This window comes from Charadrius vociferus, unplaced genomic scaffold, assembly GCF_000708025.1.
Source record: "Charadrius vociferus isolate BGI_N301 unplaced genomic scaffold, ASM70802v2 scaffold230, whole genome shotgun sequence".
Taxonomy (NCBI): Eukaryota; Metazoa; Chordata; class Aves; order Charadriiformes; family Charadriidae; genus Charadrius; species Charadrius vociferus.
The window spans coordinates 994,689-1,011,834 of NW_009646500.1; the positions used below are offsets into that span (position 1 = coordinate 994,689).

At 39.4% G+C, this 17,146-nt stretch overlaps 2 protein-coding genes across 2 annotated transcripts in view; one reads left to right on the plus strand and one right to left on the minus strand.

Moving 5' to 3' along the window:
* Positions 1-1,804, plus strand: part of SERINC1 (serine incorporator 1) — a 12,431-nt gene extending 10,627 nt beyond the window's left edge. The window contains exon 9 of the mRNA XM_009883099.1: positions 1,312-1,804. Within this exon, the coding sequence (XP_009881401.1) occupies positions 1,312-1,450 (139 nt within the window). The 3' untranslated portion in view covers positions 1,451-1,804. The remainder of the gene's footprint in view (positions 1-1,311) is intronic.
* Positions 1,805-3,982: 2,178 nt separating this feature from the next.
* Positions 3,983-15,970, minus strand: HSF2 (heat shock transcription factor 2). The gene is made up of 12 exons (XM_009883111.1): positions 15,856-15,970; positions 15,515-15,642; positions 14,567-14,691; positions 12,348-12,423; positions 11,086-11,147; positions 10,888-10,972; positions 9,881-10,050; positions 8,365-8,634; positions 7,667-7,772; positions 6,005-6,058; positions 5,303-5,387; positions 3,983-4,935 (listed from the first exon to the last, which is right to left on the minus strand). Exons 1-12 carry the CDS (start codon positions 15,884-15,886, stop codon positions 4,646-4,648), a joined length of 1,482 nt encoding a protein of 493 aa, XP_009881413.1. The 5' UTR covers positions 15,887-15,970; the 3' UTR covers positions 3,983-4,645.
* Between the last annotated feature and the right edge of the window lie 1,176 nt (positions 15,971-17,146).

Below are 17,146 nucleotides of genomic sequence, written 5' to 3' on the forward strand. Positions count from 1 at the left end.
AGTGAACAGGATAGAGTCTAAAATTCTGTAACAGCTAAAAATAAGTAAACAACCTGGCCCATATCTGGTACAGACAGAGCTGGAAAAAAGAGAGACAAGATATGTTATATCAGCAGATTGAGGGAGAGGTGATCCTTCCCATCTACTCAGCACTGGTGACACTGCACCTGGAGTGCTGGGTCCAGTCCTGGGCTACCCAGTGCAAGAGCGGCTTGGACATACTGGTGAGAGTTCAGTGAAGGGACTGGAGCATCTGTTATACGAGGAAAGGCTGACAGAGTTGGGGCTGGTCAGCCTGGAGAAGAGGAGGCTCAGGGGGGTCTCATCAATAAATACCTGAAGGGAGAGGTATTGCAAAGAGGATGGAGCCAGGGTCTTTTCAGTGGTGCCCAGTGACACCACTAGAGGTAGTGGGCACAAACAGAAACATGGAGGGTTCCCTCTGAACATCAGGAAAGACCTCTTCATTGGAAAGGTGACTGAGCAGCGACGCAGGTTGCCCAGGGAGGTTGTGGAATCTCCATCCTTGGAGGTGTTCCAGAGCCATCCCGGCATAGTCCTGGCTAGCTGGCTTTAGGTCTCCTGCTTGAGCAGGGGGCATGGAGCAGATGACCTTCAGAGGTCCCTTCCAACCTCAGCCATTCTGTGATGGGGTCTGGTGGAAGGAAATTGGGTTTTCTGCTCCCTGAAAAAAACCCTCACTATAAAAACAGTCCTGCTATGTGTGAGTTGGTACTATGTTAACAGCTTGAGCAGATGTTCTTCAGAACTGAAAAATATAAATTATGGTCTCTAATAATTTGTTAAAGGACAATTTGTATCAAAAGAGCAACACTAGAAAGGTGTTCCCTTCAAAAATAACTCTTGATAGGTAGTCCTGCTGTGGATTTGATTTGTGGCCCTGCTTGGGTGTAATATGATGTCAAGATTATTAATTCTAGGTGTTGTCTTGTGGCAGGGTAAAATGTATTATTTGGATCTATAGATGCTGTTCAATTCCTGCTTTTCCACAGATTTGCTTAGAGGTTCCTCATAGTTATTTCTGCTTCTTGACAGCTTCTCTTACTAAATACACTTTTGGGCTGCTGTTGCTTTCCACCTTGCTGTGACACCACCTTACAAAAGGTGTTCTTGTACAGATTGGTGTAAACTGCCTGGAAAAGGGCAGAGATGTCCTTTGAGGTGTGGAGCTGAAGTGAAAATGATCTGCTGTGAAAACAGTGTTGAAGAGTGGCTTACTACACAAGCATGTCATTCTGAAACAAAAATTGCAAATTAATCTTTTTTTTTTTTTTCTTCCTTCTTTCACAGTCCGGATTCTTCTTATGAGACAATGACCAGCAAATGGCCGTCTGTCTGGGTGAAGATATCTTCCAGCTGGATTGGCATTGTGCTGTACGTGTGGACTCTGGTTGCTCCACTGGTTCTTACAAACCGTGACTTTGACTAAGCTGTGCTGCTCTCTAGGGATATTGTGCTAGCTTCACCGTGTCTTTGAAACAAACAGTATTCCAGATAATAGTGCAGTTGTAAATACATGTGTGTGGGTGCGTGTGTGTGCGTGTGCTGTCCATGTAGTACGCCCTGCTTTATTCTGCATGGTTACCTTGAATCACGTCTTTTGTCAATTCACTAAATGACTTTTTCTAGCTGAGCTCAGTGATGATTGCTATAATGATGGTTTTCATAGGATTATTCCTAGATCCGAGTGCTTCAGGAGCATTAGTTGTAAGATCAAGACCTTTGGAAGTAGGTTTTTTTCCCCTCAATTGCATTAAATAGTTGTAGGAAAAAAATGCAAGTGTTAATTAGGGTAACAAGCCAGTATTAGATCAGGCTTTGCAAGCAAAAGAGGGGCTGCCTTTGATGATCCCTGTTGCCTTGATTCCAAAGTAAGTCTTGAGTAAGCATTGTTAGACTCAAAATTGTGTGTGTTGCAGCGTTGTGGCACTAACAGCCTGAGCTGTTCCCGTAGGGAGGGCAGCAGCAGTACCTTTAGCACCGATGTTAAATGGGGAAACTTGCACCTGAAGCTGGAGGAGCTGATGTCCTCCTTGGTGCTGTTGGGTCTGATGTGTCCCATTGCAGGCAGGAGGACAGACACCCTGGGGGAAAGACATCCTGGTATCAGATGCTCAGAAGCATGTTTTTAAGGCACCTGTTTACAATGTGCATCTATGTATTATTATTTTTAAAAGTAGTTTAAATGGGATAGCTGTGCTGTAATTTATTGCTGTATTGTGTACCACTTTTTCTTGGCTAAGCCACAATCACAGAGTTTGCAAGGAGACGAGTGGTGAAAACTGTGTAAGCCCATCTTGAGTATTGCGATTTAAAGAAATTGAGGAAAAGGAGCACTGAAATTACAGTAACTAAAGGAGGCTTGCATTAACTGAGGCTTCAATAAAAGTGTTTTGTAATATATTTGGGGCTCTAAATTTTGAAATCTTTTAATGTATTAGGTAATTTGCTTGTCCATTGCCAGAGATGGACTTGAGCCTAGAAAGTCTAAATCTAGGCACAAGGTAAGACATTAATTTGTTTGATTAAAATACTGTATCGTTCCTGTGCAGTTAAGAAATCTTAAATGCTTTTGTGCTTGCTGCTTTCTAACTGAAGTATGTAAGCTGCATTATTTATATCTCTCTGTACTTACTTGCTGCAGCTTGAGACTAGAGCAGCCTGACTGGGAGTGACCCTAGAGCCCTCAGCAGATGTCATGCTGATTTGTTACCATGGTGTTTATACCGTTACTTCCTGTTGCTAATTATTCTCCAAGCTTTTATTTTAATTCTGCACCTAAACACTGACATTTACTGCAAAAGTCTGACATGTCAGTCAAACTTGAGATGGTAATGGAAGCATTAGTAAAGGCTTGTAATAATTTTGAATATGTTGTTACCTTATTAATAAATAAATTTGGATGAAGATGTGCAGTGACTTTTGATGTCTCATACTCCTGCCAAACGTGGATAGGGTTTCATATTTTCTTCTCATCTTCTCTTGCTGGGATGTTTTGTAGCACTTGTCCTCTGAGAAGTAGAAGGTGACAGTGCTGCCCAGTGCACCTGTGGGGCAGACAGTTCCTGGCTCTTTGGGAGGTCACACATAACCCTGGTGGAGTTTTCTGACAGTTCTTCTCTCTGTGCCCTTTGCAGCCATCTCTCTGAAAACATGAACATGTGTCTCACTGGTAACTTGTTAAGTTTGGGTAAAACACCCGGACACCAGCTCCTGTGTTCTGTAACAAATAGCTTGTCACTGAATTACAGAGATGAACAGACAGCTGTGTCCGTGCATTCAGCTCCTTGTACAAGTGGCTGCTCCTCAAAAAAAATTTTGAATGCAGTGCCACTCTGGCACTGTAGAGCTGTTTTTCCTGTTCCATGTATGAAGTTACTAAAACCCACTTTCTCCTTTCACTAGAACGCTGGAGCCTCTCAAACCTCCCCATCTACAGTGTTGAGGGCAGAGAGGGAAGAAAAACTGTAACTGAAGATAAAAGTTAACTTATTGTTTATATTATCAGGAGCTCAGGGTGAGATGACTTAATTACAAGTGTGTCAACTGCACCATCACTTTGTGTTGCAGTAACCCCTCTGGTGTTCAGCTTTGTCATACAACTACAGTCAGTTCACTTGAATAACCATGGAATACTGGTAAACCAACAATGGAAACACACCTTTTGAGTAGGGGTAGGGCTTTTCCAGGGGAAGGAATGGTACAGGACTCTGCCACAGCTTGCAGTAAGAAAACAGAGGAAATCATTCTTTCGTGTAGCACTAAAGGAAAAAGTTTCCTGCATTAACCACTTGTTTTGGAGGCTTATAAATAAGCCTTGAATTTTGGAGATAGCGAAACTACTTTCCAATAAATGTGTGTAGCAGCAGACCTCATTGCACAGCTACTTGGGCATGAAAAAGAGACTGTTTAATCCATATCCACTAGGCAGATGGAGTAAGAGTATCAGACTTAACAAGCATCACACTTAAGTAACATTTATTTTATCAGAGTAGATGGTCCAAGTAAAAGTACTCATGCAGTCAAGGGGCCTGGCGGCTGTAAAGAAGAACTTTTCCCCAGTTTGTGCTATGTGTGAGCACTTCCACTGAAGTGAAAGTAAGGCAGAACCAAGATTTAGCAAGGTACAGGCACTTTGTTCCCAGTTCAAGCAGGGAAAAAAAAAGCCTACATCAGGTCCTGGTCCCCCCCACCCCAAAAAAGCCTCATGTTTGTTAAACAAAATGTTGTAAAAAATAGAAAAAACCCAAGCTACAGAAAGTCAGTGCTCCCTAACCATACACTACTAGTTAACGTCATCATATGTAGACCAGAAGTATAAGAAATCATAAATCAATGCTTACTATTAACAAGTGTTCCGTTACCTGGGATATTGAGCGATATGTGTAATACCAAGTGTTTGACAGCAGTACAGTAACAGTCCAACTTGGCACTGCCAACCGTGTCTAACAGCCTGTCTAACCGTGTAGTTAAACAATTGCTTGTAGGAAGTAGCCTAGGAAAGGTATTTTGGATTCCACGTTATCTGGTTACATAAAACAGTGATTTACAAAAAACTCATATACCAAACAATATTCTAAATAAATAGTTCATCTTCATGACTATATACAGAGTCCCCATTACATTAGTTATCCAAGAAGGGCATGTCCGTGTCCATGGGTGCCGGGGCAAGTTCACATAGATAGAACAGTGTGGCTTCGCTCGCTTCTGCCTCTGTCAGGGGCTCCAGCCGCACCAGTTTGCTCTGGGTGGGCTCAGGGTCCAGGCTGCTCTCCAGGAGCTCATCCACTTCCAGGGGTTTGTCAGCAGAGGAAGGAGTTTCGGCAGCAGAGCTCCCGCTCTCAACGGCGGAGCCTGGGTTCCCATCGAGGAACGCAAGGAGTGGAAACGCAGTGTACTGTATGAGCTGCTTATCTAAGGGGGAAAAAATTCTGTTATCAGTTCACGTGCCTTTCTACATGCAGAAGGAAAAAACAAAATCCAACCCACAGAATTTATTTAAAGAATGATTAATAAAAAACATTATAGGTGTTTGTTTCAAATGAGCGATTAAGGAACTGTTATGTTCATGCATAATGCTATTTGCTCAGATTCTCCTGCAAAAACATCAGTTTCTCTGCACCTGGTGCAGTGCCAAAACCCTAAAAAGCAACTATAGTGTATTTTGGTCTGGTTATTTGCTTATCTGCCCGACATAAAACCTGACAAACAGCAAATAACCAAGATGATGGTTTTTAGAACAACAGTTGTTAAACTGTTTAAACAAAACACTACAACTAACCTGATTTGGGCTTAGAAACTTGTGTTTCCTGTGAAGCTGCTGCACCAGCATTATTCTTGGTAGTTTCTATTCCTTTTGTCTCCATCTGGAAACAAAAGCAAAATCTTAACACACATGCTTAAAGCTTTTTCCAATGCCACTGGAACACAGCAGACCAACTATTAAAAAAAAAAAAAATCACATTTTCATTTGCGAAGGGATGCAGTGATACCAGTTACCCACTCTAATAGACCTTGGCTGAGAAAAGGTGATATGGAAACACAGGCTTATTCGAGCAAGAACCAAAACTAAAGCTCATAAATGAACAGGACAAATTCTGAGAGCCAGGTCTTTGCTCTGCTGCTTATTCTCGTGTTTCTTCTCCCACCAGACAACACAGATAAAACCATTCTGACAAAGCGTGTACCATGTCTGCAAGTACTAAAATCTTAGACAATACAGAAGACTGGTGCAATGTACACGTATTGGCCGCAAGGTAATACAAATTTTAAAGGACATTATTAATTAGCATGCTTTTCCCTTTTCTGTTTAAAACCTAACAAACAGGGTGAATTCAGCTGCAGCCTTCCTAGTCTTATAGGAAGACTTTAAAGCCAGAGCATTAAAAAAGTGCTATTACACCAAGTAAAGAAAACAGTAAAGGATGAATAAAGTTTCCATCTCTCACTACTGTGTACATTGAGCAATGGATTTCAGACTTACTTTGGTGTTCGTTATGTGATCCGTGGGATTCATCTGCACGGAGCTTGTAAAAAGCTGAATAAGACAAAATACATCAAGATTTAGGTATCTCTCTCGATGCTGCTATTACAAATACAAGAACATCACATCTGCATGTGAATAATCCCTGTATTTAATGTTTTCACCCTCTATTCAGATTAGAGTTTATTTACAGGTAGTCACCACTTTTGCAAAGACAACCTAGTTTTGGAGCATAATAGTTTGGAATTCCATGAACCTCAGTCACAAAGGAAACAACTATATTACACCTAGCTTAGACTAACATAGTTTTCTGCAGTCTTAACATACCAATTCCTTCTCCACATGGAGAATTGTGTGTACAATAAGGAAGAACGCACCCTGACCATCCAGTCTGCAAGTGACACCAAACTGGATGGAGTCATCAATATGTAGGAGAGCAGAGCTGCTGGAAGAAGGATCTCAGAGCAAAGCGGGAGAGGGGCCAACAGGTACTCCATCAGGTTCAACAGCCAAACACATTCAGGACACAATAGCTTCATGCACTGGCCCAAGCTGGGGAACAAACGGACAAGGACTAGCTTCTCAGGGAGGTGACCTGGGAGTTGTGGTAGATACCACTCTACCATGAGCCAGCAGCAGGGCCTTGCTACAGGGAGGCGTGCTCTGCTGCACGCAAAGCATAGCCATGAGGTCACTGGAAGCAATTGTTTCTCTCTTCACAGCACCTGAGGCCACTTGTGGAAGAGTGTCCAGTTTTAGGCTTCCCAGTACAAGAGTTTTTAAACTAGAGGGCATCCGGAGGGCCACAGATGTCTGGGGACTCATGACATGCAAGAGGCTGAGGGAACTTGGCTAATCTTGTCTGGAGAGGGCAGACAAGGGAGGATAACTGCAGTCTCCTGCTGCTTCTGAAGAGGCATTACGGAGAAGACAAACTCCACAGAGGTGAACAAAAGACAAGAGGCAAGAGCTACAAGCTGCAGCAGGGAAAATTGTGACTGAGATAAGGAAATTCTTCACACAGAAGTCAAGCACTGGAACAGGCACCCAAGAGGCTGTGGAATCTCCCATCTTTGGAGGTTTCAGAATTTGAGTCAACAAGGTCCTGAGCAACATGATCCAACTTTCAAGCTGGCTGTGCTTTGAGCAAGGGGGCTGGACTAGCTGACATGCACAGGTCACTTCCAACCTAGACCATTCTACTAGACACAAATCTGAAGAGAAATTGAGAACATATAGACACTCCTAAGAAATAACCTGAAACAGCAGAGAAACTTGTAAAATAAATGCCAAGAACCCTTTTAACCCCAGTTCATCGAGAAGACCACAGATGATGTGCTGGGCTATTTCAAAGCAAGAGTATTAATGTAACTGCTGTCTTGAGTTCACGTAGCAACAAACATAAGCATTATTTCATTAAGAAAGCCATTCTTCAATCAAGCACTTAAGCATTCACTTTAGCAGTGGGGTGGCACTGAGAATTATACCAGTGCCCCAGAAACACATATTCACAAGTATTTTAAATTTTCCTTTTTTAAAGGAAAGAAAGGCAAAAAAAAAAAAAATCTGTTGCGTTTTAAATCTATTTTAAACAGTAACAATCCACACAAATGTTTTCGGTAGTGTATCACCAAAATACTTAAAATAAACAGGGAAAATTACATCGACCAGGAGATCTGGATCTATGCTGAACTGTCGTCCTGATAACATAGCTTGGAAGTCCTCTAAACTGCAGTCGATACTGTCAAGATAATCCAGCAGTTCAACTCTAGAAGACAAACAATATTTTACTGCTGTATCCTTTAACAAAAGGAAGGGAAATCCACAATTAAGCTTTACACAGATGTCCTACATGTGTCTAAAAATCTTCACCAGAACTAGAATGAACTAAGTCTTTTGTTAGAAACAACCTCTGGGAAAAAAATGGAAACGTTTAGCCTATTTAGAAGAGAACCCAAGTAAAGCAGACAGGGTGAGGTATCAGACAGGTATCTGTGCTGCAAAACAGATACCACATCAATGTAACACTATGACATCGCATTAGCCGAGATGCGATTCTTGCATCGAAGTAGCCCTGAAGGGTCCCATCCACCTGCAAGAGCTACACAGATAAATCCTGACAGTTTGAACGACAATATTAACATTACACTGACAAATTATGCGCCCCAACTCACTCACTTCACAATGAAAATCAGAGGTTCCATCTAAAAATACTTAAAATTGAAGGATCTTTAGAAACTGGCTAGAATAAAGGTGACCTATAAATTTGAAATTCTCAATAGAAATTACTATTCTGTTCTTTTTACTTCAGTCAAACAATCAGTTCTAATACTTGAAAAACAAAAGACCAGACTACTCACTTTCCAAGAAGATTTATATTCTGTGAAATTACTCCATTCTCATTGAGTATGGAATCCATCATTGAGACTGGATCTTCCGCAGTTAAAGCTGACTGGTTATTCAGCTGTACAGCACTTGACATGAGTGGGCTTGTACTGTCACTGACAGGGCTGAGGGGATCAGTAGCTGGGACAGCAACTGATTCTGTGGTTTTATCCCCTTGAATTACAGGGGCATATTCTTCTTCGTTATCGTCTTCCACAATTACAATATCGGGAGAATGACTACAGCTGTAATACAAGAAAAAATGAATGAAAACATTTCAGACATTCATTTAATTGGTACCATTCCACAGGTTTAGTCACTTCTCATTTTAGTCAAACTACTATAAGGAAATAAACTTTCCTATTGCTTTTTAATATGAAACACATCAAGATACTCTATTTATTTTCCATTGATATGGTGCTGTAACACTCAACACAGTTAATGCAGCTCAGCTAGCAGACACTGTGTGCTAGATCACAATAACAACTACTAAAAAGATAGAGGAACACGGATATTTTTGCATTAGAACAACTGTAAACTTGCACATAAATGTTAAGTATATACAAAGTGGACCAAAGTGTATGAGGCCATCAAACTAGACAGACAATATATATTTAGCATCTTTTCTGTTGAACAGAATCAACTCTGGAGCACCTGTAACATAAAGTATCTCAGTCAACAGTGTTGTCTCAGATAATTTACTTTCACCCATATTCTGCTTTTCTTAACCTTTACATAGCTGTTAGTTGTGCTGCCTCTCCATCACAGCCTTATCTTCATGAAGCTTTTCTACCAGAGAATGCATTCCCAGATATCAGCTGAACAAGAACAATGGTACGAGTTCAAGTATAATCTAGAAATATCTAAGTTTTATTCCTTGAGGCATAATACAGGCCTTATCAATACAATGCAACTCAGGAAGACAGTTGCATCTCAATTCCTGGCCAAGTTTCAACTGGTCATAGCTGAAAGATGAAATACTTCTATAATGCTAAGTACAGACAGGAAGGAACACAGTCACAAAACACTTGGGACTGAAAAACACCACTGAAATTAACTGGCTTAATAAAGTTAGAAGTCCTCATCAATACTTGACAAACAGCAGATGCAAATTATTCTCCATAAAAAAAAAAAGTAAAAACAAGGGAAGTCATTTCTATCTGTATTCATAACCAAAAGTAAGAAGACATTGCTTACTCTGTCTTTGGACAAGTAGTGTATTTAACAAGAGTGCAATAACAGAGATTGCTTCTCACTAGTTTCTGTTCTCCGCATATTAAAACTCCAACAACCAATTAACTATTAGGAAAAAATCCAGAGGTCAATAGATGAGAACCTAGTGTGAATTCCCAAATGTGGCTTCTGTATGTGCAACAGTACTGAATAATTCTGACCACTTCATTAAAAAGAATCATCTGAGACATCTAAATTATTGCATATTATACAACACCGAAAGCCAATTATCTATATAGACTTCTAAAGACTTCTTACTTGGAAGAATCTGAAGTGGTATCTTCGTTTGCTTCTGGTGTAACGGGAAGATTTTCTTCATCAGCCATGGGATTTTCTTCATCACCCACATCCTCAGTGACATCATAAATAATGATGTCATCTGAAATCTGTTCCCTTTGTTTTAAGCCCTCATTTCTGTTCAGAGGTACCTGAGAATTATTTTAAAAAGAGTCAGGGGACAGAAGGACAATGAGCTTCAGCATGCTGACAGTTATCATTGTATCTTAGAATGTTTCGATTCTAAAGAGGTGCAAGAGCTTTCCTACACCTTGAAGATTACAAGATGTTTGTTTCTATAGATCTGCATTTAATAGAAAAAACATACAAATAAGTGAACAAACTGGAGAATAGCAGCTACAGAAAAAGTGTTTGGCAAATGCTACAGGCCCAGAAATAAAAAAAATTTACTAGCACTGCCAGCAAAAGCAACAAAAAAGCTGCAACAACAGGACAACACAACTAAAAATATTAAAACAGTGGCTGCCATTTAAATATTAGTTTATTACATAGCTATTAACTCTAGTGCCATGCTACAGCACTCATTCTAATGATTTCCCCACCAAGCATTATTTGGACAGCAGAAAATAACTTCCAGTGGCGTGACACATTCATATGGCACAGGAACTTAACTACTCCTGTATGTAGCTAGGGACACCCAACTCCCAGAGATACCAACACAACATACATATGCTAACGTATTTCTAACAGCGCGATTATTAAAAGCAAAATGCTTTCAATAGGATCACATCAAGCTGTATTTAATACACAGATAACTGGCTTATATATGCTTATATTGAAAAGTGAATGATTGTTATCCACACGCTTGTCTTCTGAAGGAAACACAACATGGCATATCACTTCTCAAAGCAGACAGCTCTCAGTAAACAGCTATGTTTTATTCCCCGTAAGACAAGCTACTCGATCTGGCTGCTCCCCTGCACTCCTTCGTTCACCAGAACAAACAGTATGCATAAAAGAAAACTTACATGGTGGTTACTGTCAGCTGGTTCTTTCACAATCTGTTGAAATACATTCGACTTTGTAGGTCCATTAGTGTTTAGAAGTAGAGGCCTAAATCAGAAAGAGTAAAGGAAGTAAGCCATCTCAAAACCAGTTCTTTGGTTTTAGTCAACAAAACATGTCAGTATATTGATTGGACTGCAAGTTTTCAAGACCATATTTACCTCTTGCGTTTTAGGCTCACTAGCTGGTTATTCTGCACCAAGGTAACAATAAATTGTACAATCTATAAGGAAAAGAACACTATTGTTAGTCAATCCACTCTGTACTTGTTTCTCTCAGAGTACCATGATACCTTATAGCAGATGACTTCAATAGTAAAATATATATATAAACAGCAGAACATGTATTTTGTGTAGTAATTCTCATACAGAACTGTTCAGAAAAGTTAAAAATCATGGTAGAATAGAAAACGCTCAGTAATATCTAAAAGTAATAGTTATTCAGTTGTCTGAAAAAGGCTTTTCAAATAGCAGGCGATAAAGAGTAGACTTTTACACTGCATCATACAGTACACAGAAGAACATCTAGTAACTCAAACTATTAGAAAAACCCTAATAAGCAATGACAGAAGGCACTAGGCAAGTTGACTGTATACATAACCTGTATTTGTAAATACTGGTTCTGGTGAAGGGCATTTTTGACAGATTCAGAAAAAAAAAGACGTACACTCAACAGTATTCATCAGCTGCCTTTCCTTTTGAATGTTACTTTCTTCCCTTATGTTTTAAATTTAAGGATTAAATGTATGTACGTGGCTTGAACAAACGGGGGGGATAAGTAAAAGTCTCTGCTACAAGGCTGCTTTAAGTGTTTCTATTTCTGATATGTTAAAAAAATGAAAAAAAGTATCTGTAAACTCTTTGCATTTACATCAGTTTTGTTAGGTCATAAATCTAACTGATAAATTAAGCTAAGCTAACATACTATCAATGGGTTCCACTCAATAATCTATTATTATTCTGACAACTTCAGAAATACACAGTCAATGGGTCAGTTAAGTGGGACAGTACTGAATTCCCAATACAGAACTCTGTAGTTTTTGTAGTGAGAAAGAGTTTTTCCTGAGCTCATCCAACACATAATATTAGTCATCCAATTCCTGAAGTAATAAAAAAAATGGATAGACCACTTTATGGGTACCTCAATGAATGATATATGTTCTTGAACCTCTTTCTTTGAAAATGTTTACAAGAGTTTGGCGTTAGCTTCTGCTTATGTGGTGAAATACACTGAACGTTTCACAAAGATCTGTTCACCATACATACACCAGCCTTGTTGGGTTTTTTTTCCTATTAAAAAGACATTTCACAGACTACAAGAAAAGGCGAGGGCAAAGTAAGGTAACGTGTCATGGTATTCCTGGTTCAGAAGCACTCAAGCACTCACTCACTCATTCACATATGACACCTGAATGAAGCCTTACCTTCCGAATAACCTGCTGCTGTTGCAAGTGTTTTGCTCTCAGTTCTGCCACTTCCCTCCAAAGGGATTCATTCTCCCTGTTTGAAAAGGATTATCACAGTAAAACTAAAGCTAAGTTTTATAATATTTACATTAATCATTTTTGTTAAAAATTAGTTGGCTTCATTAAAGCTCTTTGAAATGCGTTTTTAGATCAGGGGTGGGTAGGAGGCACGCAGTTAGCAACCTTGGCAAACAATTATAAAATGGAGACCCAAACACAACAAATAGCCTGCAGAGAAATTCTGGCCCCCTTAAAAAAAAAAAAAATCCCAAATTTGGCAATACCTATTACCCATACATTGAGTGTTTAAAAATTAACTATTTTGATTCCTTTCCCATAACAAAGTTACCTTCTCCTCTTCCTTCTAGTAATTAAATCCTAAGAAATTAAAAAAAAAAAATAATAATCAAGCATACAACTGGTTTCTGGCAGCACAAAGGACCAAATAGCATAAGAATGCAGTTTCCCCTCACCACTAAAAAAGAGAGTTCTTCATCTATATCAAGCCTGTGCGTCCTCCCTCGCACACCTCTCGCTAGATGGAAGCCACCTGTCAGCAACAGTACATCCACCTTGAAAGCATCTTTTCAGAACAAGCTCTCAAGTCACACAAGTAGCTGTAAGTCATCCTAACAGTTGCCTCTATTAGCTCCAGTAAAGAGGCATGTTAGATGCCAAGAAATAACAGGAGCACAGCAGATATGGCAGTTTTCATTAAACACTGTGCCATTTTACAAACCTGGGTTGTTCCAGTACTCACTGGAGTCCGGTTACTGAGACAGTATAAAAACTGCTATTAAAATGGCCTTTGCTATCGTATCCACGAACCTCATTGTTGCCAACAGCTAAGAATATTAAGAGGTAGATCCTATGTCCAACATAGAACTTAGGAGGACAGTTTGATCACAAATTTAACAACTGAGGTCAGAGATTCTGAATTTTCTCAATTTCTCACCAGCTTTATTAACGTGTTTTGTAGGACTAGGTTTTCCGATTTAGCTCCAGTTTCTATCTCAATCATTTTAAACTCATGGGACAACAATATGGATGTCAAAGATCAACCATTCTATCTTCTCATCTCTACAAACGGTCAGGTTGTTAGCAACTGCATGTCATTTCAGCCAAAGTCAGCCCTGCTCTGGGCAGGGGTTTGGGGTTTGGACCTGACAGCCTTCTGAGGTTCCTTCCAACGCAAATTTGTCTCCGATTTGAAAAGGGTGCATATGAACATTTTTACTCTAGATTGCCCAGAGTCTAATGAAGACTCTTCCTAGATAAAATAAGTTTGCCTTTGAATATTCTACCACTCAAGTAATCAGAACTGAATACTAGAAATGACAGCATTTATGCCTTAAAACTGAACTAATCAGCAACCTCTGCCACAGAGGTACGCAATCATTTACGTTCTCCAGTTAACATAAGTTAAGGACTCCTAAGACAAAGTTACTGTTGAGGTGCTGTGACTTACAGTGCATAAGCTTATGCACATATATCCTGTCTACACCTACATATCCTAAAGGGTTAAGTAATTTGTGGCACACATCTCTCTCATTGCTGAGAATAAATCGTAATTGATAAATAGGTAATAATGCTATTCTAAAAATACTCTATTTACATTGGGATTTTAGATTCTGTACCTCTGCTGCTGAGGTAACTAACGAATTTCCAAATTAGATTTCTAAACAGATTTTCATAGGCATTAAGTCTTCTGCAATTTCTAGCAGTGGGGGAATGAAGACAACAACAGGAAAATAAAAAGCATCAACCAGAGTCATTAACTGCAGTAAGAAAGTATTACAAGCAATTTGCACAAACCAAACTCTGCCTCAAACTAAACATAGTAACTACTTCAAACTTGGAGATGTAAAACTGCATACTTCATATTAAGAGCAGAGTTGAATATTCAGCGTCAGCAGCACTACGGAATTATTATTAAAGGTGTTAGTTAATTGCCCACTACTACACAGTTCTTCAAACACCAACATTGCCTATTACTTTAAGCCATATCAGATTATCCAATTTTCAATGCAATTTTTTTTTATTGAAATTTATTTTCCTAAAGCAATATTATAGTTGGGCAATAAGAAATCAAGAGATACCTAAAATCAGGTCTTTTTCTGATACCTATTACCAGAATTACTCAATTTTAGGGATCAGTTGCTGATAGAGCAACTTACCTCTTCAAAGCAGACAATCGAGATTCAATAGTCTCTTGTTTAATTTGCACCTTTTGAGCACTACTTATTATTTTGGAGAGATCTTCCTGACGTATCTTGTTTTCTTCAGGTCTCGAAGAAGAAACCTTTAAAAGATTAGAATCCAGAAACAAAACTTTCTTAACTCATTGTTCACTTCTATTTTCTTTTGGTGAGCAAGTATATTTTTCTCTTAGCGTTGATAAACTACGCATTTAAGTTACTAATAAGCCAAGCATCAAATAAAAAAAAATAAATATAGACACACAAAAATTTCCTCTTACAGCTGTCACCACATTAGCTTTAGTTGTTACAAACATCTGTGTACATTCAGAATTCTCAGGGATTCTCCTAAGTGCTCTACTTCATAATAAGTGCTCCACAATAACCTAGTGTTAATAAGTACAACCCTCTCACCATAGTTTAACTTGCCACATTTCTATTCGGTATCTATATTTATCTGGCTCACAGTAACAGCAGAGCACATTTCAGAATCACATTTAGCAGCATAATAAACACGTTTATAGGGTTGCCCCCTGTTCTCTTTGGTGGAAAGTTTAATGCTTACGGTACCTTTGCTCTGAAACAAGCTACATAAACAAGCAGATTGTTGTACTACTGATGGTAAAGTCAAAGCATGTTCTGCTCTTCTAATAACCATTTGCAAAATGTCATATTTGCGTAACGCACTCATTTTTGCCACCTGTGAAACTTACTATAATGACAGCAAAGCAGGTTCTATAAAGCAGCCCAGTCAAATCCCCCAAAATATCTTTAAACAAGTCAAGTTATGTATGAGAGCAGCACAGTTTGCTCCCCCAAACTCCAAACATATTTGCACTCACAATCCTGCAATTAAACTTGTCACAAACTTTGTTATTCATTCATACTCACTAGTACAGGTTTTACACATACTGAGTTTTCACTAACCTTCCTTTTAATGTGCTCCAACAAGTCCTCTCGGCCCTGCTTAAAATACGGGTGCTGAAACTCTACTGGACCATCGCGCTCCAGTTTGACAATCCCAGAATCAACATGGACAACTTTACGGAATCCATCTTTAAAAAAAGAAACAGAAAAAGAAAAAAAACCCCACAACTCTCAAAACCCACATTAAGAAATTCAAACTATGCTGTTGAACTATCCTGATATCAGTTTTGAGGATAAGACAGTATCCCAGACGCAGAGAACACAGGGCCACCGCTCAAAGGAAATTGTCTATAACTAAACATATACAAGATCTAGAACTATGCTAGAAAGCAAAAACTTACACATGTTCAACTGTCTGACAAAGCTTGCCATGTTGTTGTGCTTGAAGTACTTGGGAAGAATCTCTTTTGCGAATCTCTGTTCATCCAACACCAAGAAACTCTGGCCATTCTAAAATGAGAGACACACGTTAAGCTACTTAAAGACTGTTGTAGAAAACACGCTGTGCTTTTAGAATTAATCACCAGATAGGAATGTTTCCTTTGTGCATGCAGTACGTAACTGATCTGCTTGCCTACAATTTTCCACAACAAAAAGTGTACAAACCCTGCAGTTGCAAAGCAACAAGAGTATTATCCATCTACATGGCTATCCATATCTGAAGGGGAACATCTTCTCTATTGTTACTCATTGATTCCTCAAGAAATGAATTGTTTACCAACAATTACCACAGTTTCACGACAGGACAATACTGTCAATTTTGTATGTAGCTTCAAGGTATTGGGAAGGAATCTAACATAGAGACTGTGCAAAGGTAAAAAAAAAAAAGCAACCACCAGCTAAGAGTCCCTTCTGCTTTCCAGTATAAAAGCATGGTTAGTTTGATAGGACTTGTAGAGCAGATGAAGCTGTCAAAGAGCTGAGGGTGTCCACTGGGTTTTGGAGTTACCAAAAAGGTAACCACCTAAGGCAGTATCCCCTTCCTCCTGGGATGCCAACTGTGAGGGAGAACTGATCTTTTATTTCTTCCACAGGCTTTGACAAAAATAGAAAGCTCAGCTCTTTGTTCTTCTGTGACTGTACTCCATTAACTAAAGGACAAGTAATTAATTGGCAGAATCCAAATTAGCTACTTCAAAATGGTGTAGGTTTTGTCTGTACATCCACAGTACTCTCACCCTGTATTTAATGAGAAGCCTACCATCTTTGACAAATGTCAACACTGATACCGCATCTTCTTAGAAGCCCTTTAGTTCAACAAGTCACATTTGTTTCTTACCCTTAAACACCAGCAGCTCTATGACCCCAAGAAGCTTGAAGAACCAACCGTGAGACCATGTGAAGATCCTTGCCCAAGAGATTGTTTCTGACAAACCAACAAGGATTGTCAGAAACAAGATTTATAAATGGCTCACCACTGGATGAGTTAGGAGCTTAGGACTGAGGGAAGCGTAGGAAGATGAAAACTTCCCAGTAATGCCTACCTGCCTCCCGCTGAGAATCAGTCAGTGGAAGGGAAAGGGGAAGCAAGAGAAAGGGTAGGAATGGATCATTTTAGCCAATTCATTAATGAAACGCACCAGCTGAAAGTACTCAAACAAACAGTACTATACAGTGACCTGTGGCACCAAC

What these genes read in the sequence shown, in the direction of transcription:
- HSF2 (XM_009883111.1), bottom strand. Translation starts at nt 15,886, where the DNA reads ATGGCAAGCTTTGTCAGACAGTTGAACATGT. An exon ending in CAGCTGACAGTAACCACCAT is followed by an intron (nt 10,051 to 10,887) that starts GTAAGTTTTCTT and finishes AATAATTCTCAG; the next exon opens with GTACCTCTGAACAGAAATGA. An exon ending in ACCACTTCAGATTCTTCCAA is followed by an intron (nt 8,635 to 9,880) that starts GTAAGAAGTCTT and finishes CTTGTATTACAG; the next exon opens with CTGTAGTCATTCTCCCGATA.